The sequence below is a fragment of the Lupinus angustifolius genome, chromosome LG19, assembly GCF_001865875.1.
Source record: "Lupinus angustifolius cultivar Tanjil chromosome LG19, LupAngTanjil_v1.0, whole genome shotgun sequence".
Classification (NCBI taxonomy): Eukaryota; Viridiplantae; Streptophyta; class Magnoliopsida; order Fabales; family Fabaceae; genus Lupinus; species Lupinus angustifolius.
Window position 1 is genome coordinate 16,589,474 of NC_032027.1, and position 14,382 is coordinate 16,603,855.

Below are 14,382 nucleotides of genomic sequence, written 5' to 3' on the forward strand. Positions count from 1 at the left end.
TATATATATATATATATATGCAGTTATATGAATATTATACAGTATCACTATGACATCCTTATTCATGTTCTATATCATTGTCTTTTTAAAAAAACTAATACAAATAATATATTAACTATATTTAAATTTTTATACTAACAATACAAAAATATTACACTCTTTTTAAATAATTCTTTATATATAAAATCTATTAAATATATGTTTTGCATACATAACAATATAATATATTTAAGTTAAAAATTTAATAATTAAGAATTATATTTATTAATCACAACACATGGAGTAATACATTGTTTTTTTGTTTTTTACATGTATCCTCGAACTAGAGACAATTATATCCAAGCCGAAAACATTCACAGATATGTGAAATTAACTTTTTCAGTGAGTATTTTTTTCATCTACAAGACTCAAACCCAAAACCTTACTTAAGGGAATGAAACATGTACTACCTCAATCAATACGTGTTGGTGAGTAATACATTGTTTGACATAACAAATGTTTCATTATTTTTTATAGAGTAGAAGAATTAGATAAAAAAGATATATGTTGTGATAGTGTATGTTTCATATTTAATTATTATTGGCTCATGAAAAAATATATTTAATTATTATTTACTGTGTATAAATCTTTTTACACTCAAAAAATTATATTAGGTAAAGAATGGCCCCATGCATGGTTAAGCAAAAACTTACAGTAGATCGAATCCAATTAGCAATTTGTTTATCTCTCTAACAAGCAATTACACCAACGGCTAAACTACTCTATAAACCAGAACAATTATCTAACAAAATAACATTAAAAAAATTATATAACGGATAAAACTCTGGCGTATATTATGTAAATTAGACCTCAGTCACTTATCTCTACTTCTATAGAACATTATCATTTCTATTTGCAATTAAACTTTAAAGTGTTACAAATCTTCTAGTAACAAATGAAAAAAAAAAAGGAAAATCCGTATAAAAGTTCAAATATCCAGACCCCACTAAGTTATAGTCTCATGCATTCGGCCATTCTAGACATCATAAAAGTTCAAATATAGAGGGTAGTATAAAAACGTGACCATGATATGATAATGTACAAAGTTTTCTGATTCACAACTTAGGAGGGTTCTCAGCTTGTAAGTGATCCAATGGGATCAAGAAACTCCATCAGTATTGAATGTCATGCTAGGATAGATTTCAAAGTATACCAGAATAATGGGGTGTTATCATGACAGCAAGATAGGACCATTCTCAGAAGCAGTGTGAGAATTTGCATGATTATTATTATGCCTTGTCATTTGGATGTCACGTGAAAAATGGGTCCTTGCTTTTGCATATGGAGCTGCCCTTGCTACAAAAGGAGATTAAGAGTATAAATTTTCATTCAAGATAATGTCAATTTCTTGATGTTTAGGAAGGTTGATGCCGGAGTTTCACTAAATTTTCCAGACTGAGGATTTCGAATTCAAAAAAGAACACAGTAATTACTAACTACCCATAATTATTCACTTACTCCACATAAAACACAGGTCTTGTATCACTATTTACCACTATTTATATTAACAAGGTAGGTCGAGTACAAGTGCAATACAATTGGTATAAGCTCAACCCAATTACTCTTCCAGAGGCGCGGAGTATTAAGACATATGTAAACCTAAAGTGATAAACATCCTTACCTGCAATTTGCTGAACTCGGATGATATTCTGCCGCCTTTTCCACCAACAAACTGAAAAGGTAATAAGAAGTAGAAATGCAAAAGAAGTGCCTAAGCCAATACCAATTTTAGCACCGGTTGTAAGGTGAGGTCCGCATGTAGGTAATCCAGGTATACCACACAGACCTGAATTATCAGTAAAACTGCAGCCAAACACAAGTGTAGATTTAGCAACCTTATTAATCACAAAGAAAATGGAGAAATAGTATGTAGATATGGCTCTCTTCTCATTGAATTTCAATATTTGATAAGTTTATACTAGAGCTGAATCATTGACAACATACTTGAAGCTAGCTCTGTGTAGAAGTCTCCCTCCTAGAGTTGTGGGGACCCTTCCAGACAAGAAGTTGCCATTCAGGTTCCTGCATGATGAGATTTTAATACACACTTTGTATCTTCAAATTTTCTTATGGGTAAGTTATACAGAAAAGAAACTTACAGTCTTTGTAACAATTTCAATTGTCCAAGGCTTTCTGGGATTGATCCATTGAAAAAATTGTAGGACAGGTCACTGCATGTGCACATGGTATTCAGAAAGGATATAACCATCATAGCCAAAACAAAGATTCACACCTTTAATTAATCTAACAGCAAAGGCCTAATATCAAGTCACCCCACAAAAACTGAGTCATCCATGTTGCGTTCACTAGGGTACAAATTTAGCATTTACAAGATTTACACCTAGATCAACTTTTCATTATTTAGAAGTAAAGCAAAATCAATCCCAAAAATAAATATTTATTTAGTTATCTAACTTCTTATAGTTGTAAACTTTTCTGTAAATTTACCCCATAGCACAAATCAGAGCAATTTTGTGACATGGATCATTCACTATACCATGATACCTTAAAAAAAACCTAAGTTCAAGTTTTACAAACATATTACATAGTGGAATAGTTTCTGTTCTACTTTAGTTTTGTTATCTATGTTTTGAGGCCTTACACGTGATTTTCATTAATTTGGAGAAGATACATGATAAAGTGCCTAAAGGGGTATTATGGAAAGTTCTAGAGAAGAAATAAGTTTGAATTGCCTACATTTGAGCAATCAATGATATGTAAGATAGGGTCAACACCAGTGTGTGAATATAAGATGTAGTCTGAGAAGATTTTCCTATTGCTATATGACTACACCAAGGGCAAACATCAAGCCCCTGCTTGTTTAAATTTGTCTTGGAAGTGCATATTGAACATAACCAAGAATCGGTGCAATAATGCATTTTGTTTGCAAATGGTATTGTCCTAGTTGGAAACTCGAGAAACAAATTAAATGGAAATTGAGGGAGATGAAAATCATATGATTCAAGCAGGATGGATGAAATAGCGGAGTGCTTCATGTGTCATATGTAATTCACTCAAGTTTAAGGGAAAATTTTATAGCACAACTATAAGACCTGCATGTTGGGTGCTAAAATGTCAACAATAAAATAAACTCAATATAGCAGAGAGATAACAATATTGCTTTGGATGAACGAACACATTGGACAAGATATGATTAGAAATGAATGTATCCGTGAGAAAGTTGGGGTAGCTCCTATTGTAGAAAAGATGGTAAAAAGTTTGGGCATGTTTGGAGAAGACCGTTAGAAGCCCTAGTAAAGAGAGTAGATCGAACGGAGATCAGTCCAATTTCTAGAGGCAGAGGGAGGCCAAGAAAAGTCATAGGCAAAATGATTATGAAACATTTGTAGAGATCAATGTTTTGTCAATGAACATCATTTATGATGACGCATTATAATGTCGTTCAATTCATGTAATCGATCACACATAATAGGATTAATGCTTGATTTTTGTTGTATTTCTATGGCCTTCATATGATATACTGAAAACATATGCATATACTGAAAAACTAAAAATGGTTGAGTCATGCTCGACATATCTTGTCTCTTCAATCTTGTTAATGCTTCAAATTTAAATAGACCTTATACTTTCTTATTCCTCTAGAGCTAATACGTAGTTGACATGGAAGAAGTCAAGACAGAATTGGAGCTAACATCAATTTCCAATACACCTATGGTGAAGATTGAATCACATGTTGGCATTATAAAATATTTTTTAAGCACTGAAAAAATAAGAACAAATAAATAAATCTGCCATATGAACTAAGAAGAACAAGAAGAGAAAAGGAGTTACTTACAGCACTTGCAAGCTAGTTACTGTACCAAGTGAGGATGGAATAGCTCCACCAATGCTGTTGCCACTCAAGTTTCTGCAATGTACAAGTAAAATGAGGATAAGGAGTGGGGAAATGAATGTATCTGTTGTTTCTATTTCTTAGGGAATAGTGAATTAAAAAATGGAAAAATAACAAGGTAAACAATTTATTCAAATATCAGTACTTGTCACTTGCTAGTTGATCAATGCCTACATATGTAAGATTTACAATATTATCAACACATCAACATAAGGCATAATTCATACTAAGGAAACTGGTAAGAACTCACAGGACTTGTAAATTATGTAGTCTGGATATGCCATCTGGCAAGAAACCCTTCAGACCTTGATTGTCAAGACCACTGTTCATCAACAAATACAACACCAAGTAACAAAGATGTTGAGATTAATATTCAATACAGTTTTCAATGAAAAACACATGCCTATGTATCCTAGTGGTAACAATATCTTAGGCAAGAGCAGGGTGGACTGGAGTTCTAAATTTGATTTGAATACCATGATACCATCAGGGCCTAAAAAAAATAAGAAAGGGGAGGGTAAATGTAAGGGCTAGTCCCTAGATAAGGGAAGAAATGGTTGATGACGATTTCAGAAAGCTTGCAAAACTTAAACTTCCCAAATGAGTAAAGTAAACATATATAAAAAACAACATATATTATGTGTACTTGTGGTCAATCTTCTAATTTGTTAATTTAGAGGATCTGACGCTAAAAAAAGACATTGATTCTTGGTTTTGGTACAACAAAAAAGAAAAGATCGAGAAAGAAAAAACCAAGTAAAAGAATTAATAAGAGGAAGACGGAATTAAATGCCACCACATAGAAAATTACAAAAAAAACCTAAGAACATGGATAACAAGAACTTACAGTCCATCAATGACCCATTTGCCACTGCTTTTCTCTAATTGGCAATCCGCTCCAGTCCATGGATGTTGTTGAGGAACACATGGATCACCATTCCACCCAAACCTAGGAGGTAGTCCCAAAGCCTTCTTCAATGTTTGTAGAGCCCTAACTAGAGCAAAAGAACAATGATCAACTAGCAAAAGTTTACATGCATTTCAGTTACCAGAATCCACATTCACCAGCATTAATAAAATCAGAGAACAAATACATGTAATAGTATCAATAAAGCAAAAAATCAATAATAAACTTAAATATCATCTCTGATCGGGAAAGAAAGTAAGGAAAAACAACAGCAACCAGTACGCAATGTACAAAGAGACCGTAGAATAATGATAAATTGATAATGCATCTAAAAGTATCAAGCAACAGTACATAATAGGGTCTAAACCAATTCTAAACTATATTTTTAATGTGCCATAGGCCCAAATAATAGAGTATATTGAGGTTTCTACTTAATAAGAGAAAAAAGAAGCTAAAACTGCATAATTTTATATCACCAGTACTATTCCAAAGCATACATGCATTATGCTATTACTCACTTGCCAAGGACCCAAAACAAATCCAAATTGCAAGTATATTGTGCATACTGCAAAATCAATCAAGTCTCCTCCAAAATCAACCCACATTTCATTTAATCGTATATTGAATATCAAACATCACTAGAAGAGGCAGTGTATATACCTTCATCTGATAAAGTTTTTGACTCGGACATAATAACCTCAAATATCTCAACGGCAGTGATTATGGCGGAAGAACCCTCTTTTGGACTCAGAGTTATTGTCAAAGTTCTCCCATTAACAGGAACAGTTGTATTAAGCACAAGGGCAGTGAAACGACCACCGCTCAATTTCACAATGTCAACATCTTCAAAAACAACATCGCCGTTTATCAAAATGTTGAAGACCCTTTGCCCTATGGCAGTCACTGAATTCTCAATCTCTGCAAAATGTAACCAAATAGAATAGTTTTTGTTGGGATCCACATCCAGTGTATATGTTAAATCAGGCTGGCTACTGGTACTAACAAGTGCAGAACGATAAAGAGTTTCTGGATAAAAGTTTGGTGGGCGTGAAGCCTGATTGATTCTAGTTTCAACAGATCTAGGGCGATCAGAGTCATCACCAAAAGTTTTAATGTGTTCCCAAAATCTGTCGCCACCCCTAGGATCTGCACCGTAATCCACTCCAAATTTTGACTGTCCAAAACCACAACTCAGTCTCTTAACTGTTCTAAGTATTATCCCTTTACTCCACTGTGGTACAAAATAGTAAGCATTGTCATCAATTTGAAGAATCTCAATCGAAAGGATTGCTGGATCTCCATGACCTGTGCTATGGAAACAAATTGAGGCAGAACCATCTGTAAGAAAAACTTGGGCTTCAGTAAACGCTTGATCATCCTGACTAGTCCAACCTGATTTCAAAGAATATATTTGAGTCCCTTGGATAGAGATGTCAAACAGAGGTTCATTGGTAGCACTAGCCTGTTCAACAAGTCCAAAAAATATCCTGACCGAGTAGTGACCCTTTGGCACGCCATTAATGTTGTAACAATTTGAAGGGCCTCCAGACAAGGGGAAAAAACGAAGAGTTTTGAGAGGAGGGGTAATAAAGCTTGGTCGAGATGCATTAGCAGGTATGCCTCCTGTATATCCAAAGTCTTTAAACCAAAGGGTAGTGGTTGGTACTGTCTGAACGTTTTGACGAGCTCCACAGCTTATGCGCATAGAAAATGGCCCTGCAATGAATATGAGTAATTAGATATTTAAAAAAAATAAAGAGGATAAAATATATAAAATGGTTACAAAAATCCAGTAATAATTAATGTAGCAACTGCCTCTTGCTGTAATTCTCAACATGTAATTTATAGAGGGTCTATTGACTTTCCCAATTGCCTATTCACACTCCTTGTTGTTCAATGACAATTTTGTAAAATAAAAACCTAAAACATCGATTGGTTAATGCTTAATAGGGAGAGTGAATAAGCATTTTGCAAGGTCAATAGCATGACCCTTATGTAGATTGTCACACAAAGCATAACTTGATCACATCCCTACAATGTGAAAGGAATAAAGCAAGTTTCATAAATGTTGGTAAAATAGCAAGCATTCAATCAATTTCGACACGATCTCTTTCTCTTCTTGCTTAGAATGGTGTTTAACAGAAATGAGTTGAGATCAAAGTATTAAACTGTAGAAAATGCCCCAAACTTGACTAATACTTCACCCACTGACCAAAAATAGAATGTTTAAGAGATTAATTTGAAGGTGTTAACCAATTTTCCCTTTCTTCATTTCTTACCTGAATTAAACCCCGAATCATAAAAAGGATGAAACAACATCGTTTTGTCTTTATCTGTTTTCAGTAAACAATTTCTCAAACGCCAAATTGAATCACATTTACCTCATAACTAAGATTCAAGCATCAATGATAAGATCAAAACGCAAAAGCACAATTCCTTAGTAAGTTGATAACTCCAATGAACACAATACGAAGTGAAATTCAAATAAATCCAAACTCGAAAAAGTTAAAGTAAGGTAACCTCGTTGAGCTGCACGCGCGGTGAAGAAAGCAACACAGAGAATGAGGAGCATCCATGGCATAAGAAATCGAAGCATTATTATGTTGTTTTTGCTTCGCTTATTTTTCTTCTCCTCTTTCTAGAGAGAGAAAGAAAGAGTTAGAGAGAGATAATGGTTGAATGAACGTGTCTGCACTATCACACACACTATGCAGTAATAGAATTAACTACTCCGTACACTCTTTTTCAAATTTACTGTTACTTCACTACGTTAGATCTTTCTCTTTCTTTAGTTCACCCGTGAACCAACAAAGAAGGAATCCTTCGAACTTATTATTATTATTATTTTCATATGTATGTTTGATTTTTTTGATGGTGTGAAATATATATTATAAAGATTTATACAGATATACTTTATCAACTACTATTTATATTTTATACACCATCAGTATATTATTCACTTTTCATTTGATTACTTTTTTTTTTTTAAAAGTCAAACATAATTGAAAATGAATGACAGATAATATAGTGACAGTGTATATATCTTATTTGAATTATTTTTTTAAAGGTCAATAATAATTAAATATTAATGATAAATGATGTAATAATAATATATAAAACTCATACACTTCAATAAATTTAGTGTAATATTTATGTAATTTTTTATCGGCAATTGTTACTTGTTAGTAATGTCAGTATTTTTATTGTGGATGAGACTCCACCTCAACCTTCTTCACTATCACACCATCTTATAATTCATTTTTTTTTGTTGATAGTAAGATTTGAACCTACAACTTCTTAGATTCCATTCATTATATCTTCCTCTTTACCAAACTAATGTTAATATAAAGATTTATATATCATTATTACAATCTCCCATTCAGCTCAAATTCAATTTTTATAGGTTCATCAACCATATTCATTTATGTAAGTAAATAATAATGGAGTTTGGCATGACCAAGTTACACGAACTAACTAAATGGTGTGTTATAAATGGTAATTTAAAGATGATATTTATGTTATACTTTTTTGACAGTTACGATGTGATAAGGGTGGAGGAAGTAGGTGTAGTAGCCATATGCCTTTCCTAACTTGCTGCTGCAAGCCATTACAAAAAAATACAATGATTCTTTTCTATAATAAAAAAGTTTTATAAGCAACTTTATATAATATTAAAGTTTTGGTAATATAAATATTTATATATAATCAATATATTATTATTATCTAATTATTTGTATATTTTGGTATTGTTAAAGCTATCTGAGTGGAGAGAGAAAAGGAATAATGAATGAGGAGTATCAAATTTTACGCCACTAAATTACATGATTAATCTGACAAATAAACCACAACCAAACACTAGTTTTTATTAAGTGAAATTAATTACATAAATAAAACCATATCATATTTACATTTTGTAATTATAAAATCATATTTATGGGTAAAAATTTGATATCTAAAATTTTTCAAATTTTTAAATTAACTCCCTAACTCTATGAATTTATATAATGTTGTATTTGGATGGAGAATGATGCTCTTAGATGAGTTTAGTTGAAGTGTTTGACTTTGAAGGCAGATTTGTTGTATAATGCGCAATCATAGGAGGGCTTCATCCACGTACCCAACGCATAAGGAGTAAGTCCAATTTTGAAGGAATTTTTCATCTTGGACTTGGCTCCTTTTTCTCTCTTAGGTCTTCCTTCTTTATTTTAATATTTTTTTTGAATTCTAGTCTAATCTATTTCTCCTCACTATAACTACAATGAGAAGATGAATACTTTTTTTAAATCCAAATATGATGAAAATATGAAGTATACATGCAATATTTAACATGTACACAGATGGCACAAATAAGTTGAGTCAGAATAATGTTTACCCTTACTCACACTCACATATATTTACCAACATTCATATAGATAATAGGTATTCACATACATTTAATGAATTTTCAAATTTAATTCGAGTAGCTGCTTTAGCTTCAGCCACTCGAATTTTCGATATTTTTTTTTATATCTAATCAAACGATGACATCTTCTTATGGAAATCCTAGCTATTTTTAACATGATATTGGGAAGTATGAATTATAAAATAAATTTGTCGCGACCCGATTTTCGGTTGGAAGACCGGCTCTACGACTTGGGAGGAGGCGAACTCGATTTCTACCTCTCTCGATTGATTTGGAGTCGCCACTACGTTTTTTGCGGTTAAAACGTAGAAAACTCTATAGTAAGCCCAATTAGGATAATATGGTCTTTAAGCAGAGATTCTGAACTCGGGAGTCGATTACGGATCGGGGAAGGTATTAGCACCCCGTCCGCCCGTATTAAAACGGTACCCTCGCTAATAACATGGACTTTTATNNNNTTATTCATTTAGAAATTAAATTAGTGAAACATTATATTTTTTTATTTTTTATTATTGAGCCTGACAATATTGACTTTGGTCCTACGTACCCCTATTAAGGGGATCAAGGCTTACGTAGTTCTAGTTCGAAAATTGCTTAGCTAATTTGGTTGATTGTTAGTGACTTAGAAAATACCGATCAATTTATTGAGTTGGTTAATACATATTTGTTTTGGTTCAATGAGACTAATAGTTCAGGAACGGTGTTGGTCGTAGACCTTCTCCTCATTTCCGGGGAGTTAGAGACGACTCGAACCATAACCTCACTATAAAAATCCCTATTTACTCGGTAAAATAATATTGGGCTATTTTTTAGAATTAGGTAGCAAAATAGGTTGGGGAATTATTTTTTATATTCAGGATTAATAGTTTAGAGACAGCATTGGTAGTAGACCTTCTTCTCGTTTTCGGAGAAGTTAGAGACAACTCGAACCGTAACCTTACTAAAAATCCTTAAAATTTATTTGGTATAATAGTTTCTAATTATTTATAGATATGAGATTTTGGTGATAAAATAGTTTATTAATTATAAACATATCAGGAATTAATAGTTTAGAGACAGCGTTGGTTGTAGACCTTCTTCTCGTTTTCGGAGAAGTTAGAGACAACTCGAACCGTAACCTTACTAAAAATCCTTAAAATTTATTTAGTATAATTGACTTTAGAATTATAATGTTGCATTGTTTAAGTGCTTAAAGATGTTTTTTAAGAGCAATTTAATTTTAGGTGTGTTTATTGATAAATTATTATGTGGTTTTATAAAACTTTACTAGGCTTCAATACTAATTAGATACTCGCAGCAAACAAAGCAAACAACAACAAAAATATGTGAACACAACAAACAAAAACCTAAACAAATAATAAATAACAAAATGAAAAGAAAAGGGGTAAATAAATCAAAAAAGGGGTAACCGAAGTCACCCCCATTCCAGAGCCACAAAAGGGATAGAAATCCCTAAAACTAAAAAACCATCTTCTTCTCCTTTCTCTTTCGCGTGGTGGAGATGGCCACTATAGCAAGGCGCGGTGGTGTATATTTGTGAGCTCTTCTTCTCTTAATCATCACGGGTTTCATTTTTTGGTTCGTGAAGTTCTTAACCCAAAGTACCTCCAATTCGAGATGGGTACAAAGGATGGTGAGTTATGGTTTGTTTGGTGTAACGATGATAGAGCCACTAATGGCTGACTCCGAATCGGGTAACTACTGCTTCACTAATTTTTGTCAATTCATTGCCTTAAGTTGATTATCGGCTTTCTTGTTCTTCCATGAACGCATACAATTTCGATTGATCTTTACAGAATGTTAATCCCGAGTCATTGACCCAAAGTCAGCTAGAGAATATCGGAGATATACGCTGTATCGACCGAACTGAGGCATCTTCCATTGGTGTGGGTAATCATCGCTTTATTATTTTTTGTCACTTTCCTACTTTCTATTGATTCTCGGTTCCTATTTTTATGAACTCATGCACTTTCTATTGGCCTTTACAGAGTGATGATCCGGGGTCATTCACGGCTGAGCCGAAACTGATTAAACAGTACCGAGGACATACACCGCATCGACTAAGCCGAAATGTAATCTGGATTTGGTATGGTCATCTATTGGTACTAGGTTGATGCAGAATTCGTTCTCATACTGTACTTCCGGTGACCATGGCAGCGAGAGACGGCAACTATGGCAAGGCGCGGTGATGACAAGGGTGGCGCTGCAAAAAGAGGTAACCATGGCCTTCGTTCTTGTTTCCATTATTATTGCTTTAACGATCTACCTCATTTTTTGATCCATCCTTATGTAGCAATTTGGTTTGATTATTCGTTCGCAGTACTACCCCTGAACTTGTACTCCCTTTTAGATATTTCTCTGACTTTTGCTGAATGAGGTGTACGATATGTATCTCTGTTTTTTGTGTTCTCTCCCTGTGTTGTACTTGTATACTCTGAGTGCTTGTGTAGGTGTTCCTTGCCTGGTATGAGTGTGTTAAAACAGGTTTCTTGTTGTGTGTTTAGGTGTGGTGTGTGTGTATGTATATTGCTCTCTGATAGCTGTGTGATATGCGTAATAGATTTCTTTCTGATTGTTGTATGATGCGTGTGAAATCTGTATTCCCCTCCCATTTTTTTGTTATGTGATATGTTACTTTCTTTTATAATAGTTGAATTTTTTATGTGAAAACCTCTTGGGTTGCTCCTTGAGGTTTAGTAACGCACCATGGCTTTTTATTCCCATACTGATTACTGTATTAAATCTGCCTATAACTACTGATATTTAGTAACTGAAACGATGATTACCTGATTGACATCCTTTGGGCTCTCTTTTGCCTCTGTTTTTATAGCTGATTCAGAGCACCTCTTAGGACGCCCAAATAACTGCTGGCCTTTATGCTCAACTGTAACTGATATGGCAATAACACTGCCATTCATCTTTTTTATGTACATTCATGGCTGGATCACTCCCTTTGATTCTCTTTTAATTATTTCATGATTGTTTTCTCTATAACACTGCCATTTATGTTAAGAATGTGTAACTGACAGGGGATACTTTGGCTTTGTCTTATCCTTTTCAGATGTAATCATATGACTGTGGTCTCCTCAACCATACAAAAGGATTTGAAGACAATCCAATGGTTTATTCATTAGTACTCTGGTGATACCAATCATTCAGAATAATGCTTCTGTCAAAGTCATAAGCAAAGGGTTTAGGGTCACTTGCAGTCACTTGAATTAATCCATATAGCCATGCTCCATTTTGTATTTTTCATATTGCTTATTCTGTCCATTAGAGTTAGCAGCAGTGCAAGTTAGAATATCATTTTGTAGTTGTGTTACACTCATGGCTGAGCTAATTACATTGCCAAGTTGCTCTTCCTTTCTTTTCAGCTTTTATTTCCGTAAACCGTTTCTTTATTGACACACTTTTTAGTGGTATCATATGTTTCCGCGAATGCAATTTCTTGCAAACTGAACTCATCAATTTGTTTAGATACAGTGTGAAATGTTTAGATTTGTTCAGTTACATATATCGGTGAGATTTAAATCACATACATTGAACCAATTGGCAAGTAATAACCCTTTTTGTACAATATACAAGCCACTGAGGCGGATAATGTTTATGAACATCCAATTACTATTCAATGTGATCTAATATAATTAATAGAATTAACACTCATAATAGACTTTTTACATAAACTCCAACGTGGTCCCTTCCAACACCAGTATTGACAAATGAATCCTATTTTCTTGTAATTATCCATGACTTCAATCTAACAATGAATCCATGACCTCAATCCAAAATCATGTTCTCAAGGACGTTATTGTCACAAAGGGATTTGACTTCTCGCCACTTCCTTAACACGTACTATAACTATATTCATGCTTAATAACTTTTTGTTGATTTTTTGTATTTTAATTTATTTGACAAGTGGTCGGACAAAATTGAGTGTTCACAAAATTAAATATAATATCATAGTGATAAAATATCTAGAAATGCATATAAAATATTTAATGAAAAATAAATTAATAAATAGGTGAATACTTAGGAACAAAATGCCATGATACTCATTTTCTTAGACAAACAATATTCATATCTTAATAGGCAAATCTATTAAGTTTTGCCCATATGTAATTAACCATGGTGGTACTAATGTTTTGTTTGATTTAGGGAATAAATATGACGAAGGAAGATAAAAAGAAAGAAGATGAATAATATTTGATAGATTAATCAAAACAAAACAAAGTATATCATAAAAAGAAAAGAAAATGATGAGAGTTAGAGAAGTGAGTTATCACATTTCCAATCAAAGATGAAATAAAAGAAAATAGAAAGACACTATAATCTATTTATGTTCAAACTATGCATCAAACACTATTACAAGATATTCTTGATTGGTAAAAGGGGTGGGGAAGAGGAGATTTCTATAAACAAAATGTTAGATGCCTCTCATTTCTATGTCTTAAAAGAATTTTATGACTATTTTATGGCTCTCTTTAATGACATTTTATGTCACTTTTATGGCTTTGTTTCCAAGCATCCAATGCTTCATATCAAAGATACAAAGACTTTGCTTGCCTATAAAAGGACACATATAGAGAGCTTCAAAATCATCTTCACAACACACAACATCTCTTTCATTTACACATATATTGCGAGTGCATTCTTGGTGAGAATTCTTGTTCCATTTGAGAGAGTATTTGTGAGAAAAAATATTGTCATTTGTCCTCATCATTATAAGAGGATTTCTTGTACTCTTCTTTTTTACATAGTGGAATTTTGCTCTTGATCGCCCGTGGTTTTTTTCCTCTCACACTGAGGGGTTTTTCCACGTTAAATCTTGTGTGTTATTTTCTTTATCCTTTACTTGCTTCTCTTTTGTTCTCAATTGATTCAATCCTGTGCTTCCGCATTGTGCTCTAACCTTAACAAGTGGAATCAGAGCTCTTACTAAATTGAGAATTTCAAAATGTCTGCAAAATTTGACATTGAGAAGTTTGATGGCAAAATTAGCTTTTCTATTTGGCGAGTCCAAATGAGGGCCGTTCTTATCCAGAGCGGATTAAAGAAAGCTTTAACAAAGAAACTAGTTTCCATGACCGATGATCAATGAGACGAGTTGGATGAAAAGGCGCTTTCAACAATTCAACTTTGTTTGTCGAAGGAGGTTCTTCGTGAGGTTGCCAATGATGAAAC

At 33.3% G+C, this 14,382-nt stretch overlaps 1 protein-coding gene across 1 annotated transcript; it reads right to left on the bottom strand.

The window, feature by feature from the left end:
* LOC109334315 (receptor-like protein kinase At3g21340) lies at positions 814-7,494 on the bottom strand. The gene is made up of 9 exons (XM_019570016.1): positions 7,320-7,494; positions 5,460-6,515; positions 4,740-4,887; positions 4,143-4,214; positions 3,836-3,907; positions 2,139-2,210; positions 1,984-2,061; positions 1,661-1,842; positions 814-1,335 (listed from the first exon to the last, which is right to left on the bottom strand). The coding sequence occupies exons 1-9, from the start codon at positions 7,393-7,395 to the stop codon at positions 1,211-1,213; spliced, it is 1,881 nt and encodes a 626-aa protein (XP_019425561.1). The 5' UTR covers positions 7,396-7,494; the 3' UTR covers positions 814-1,210.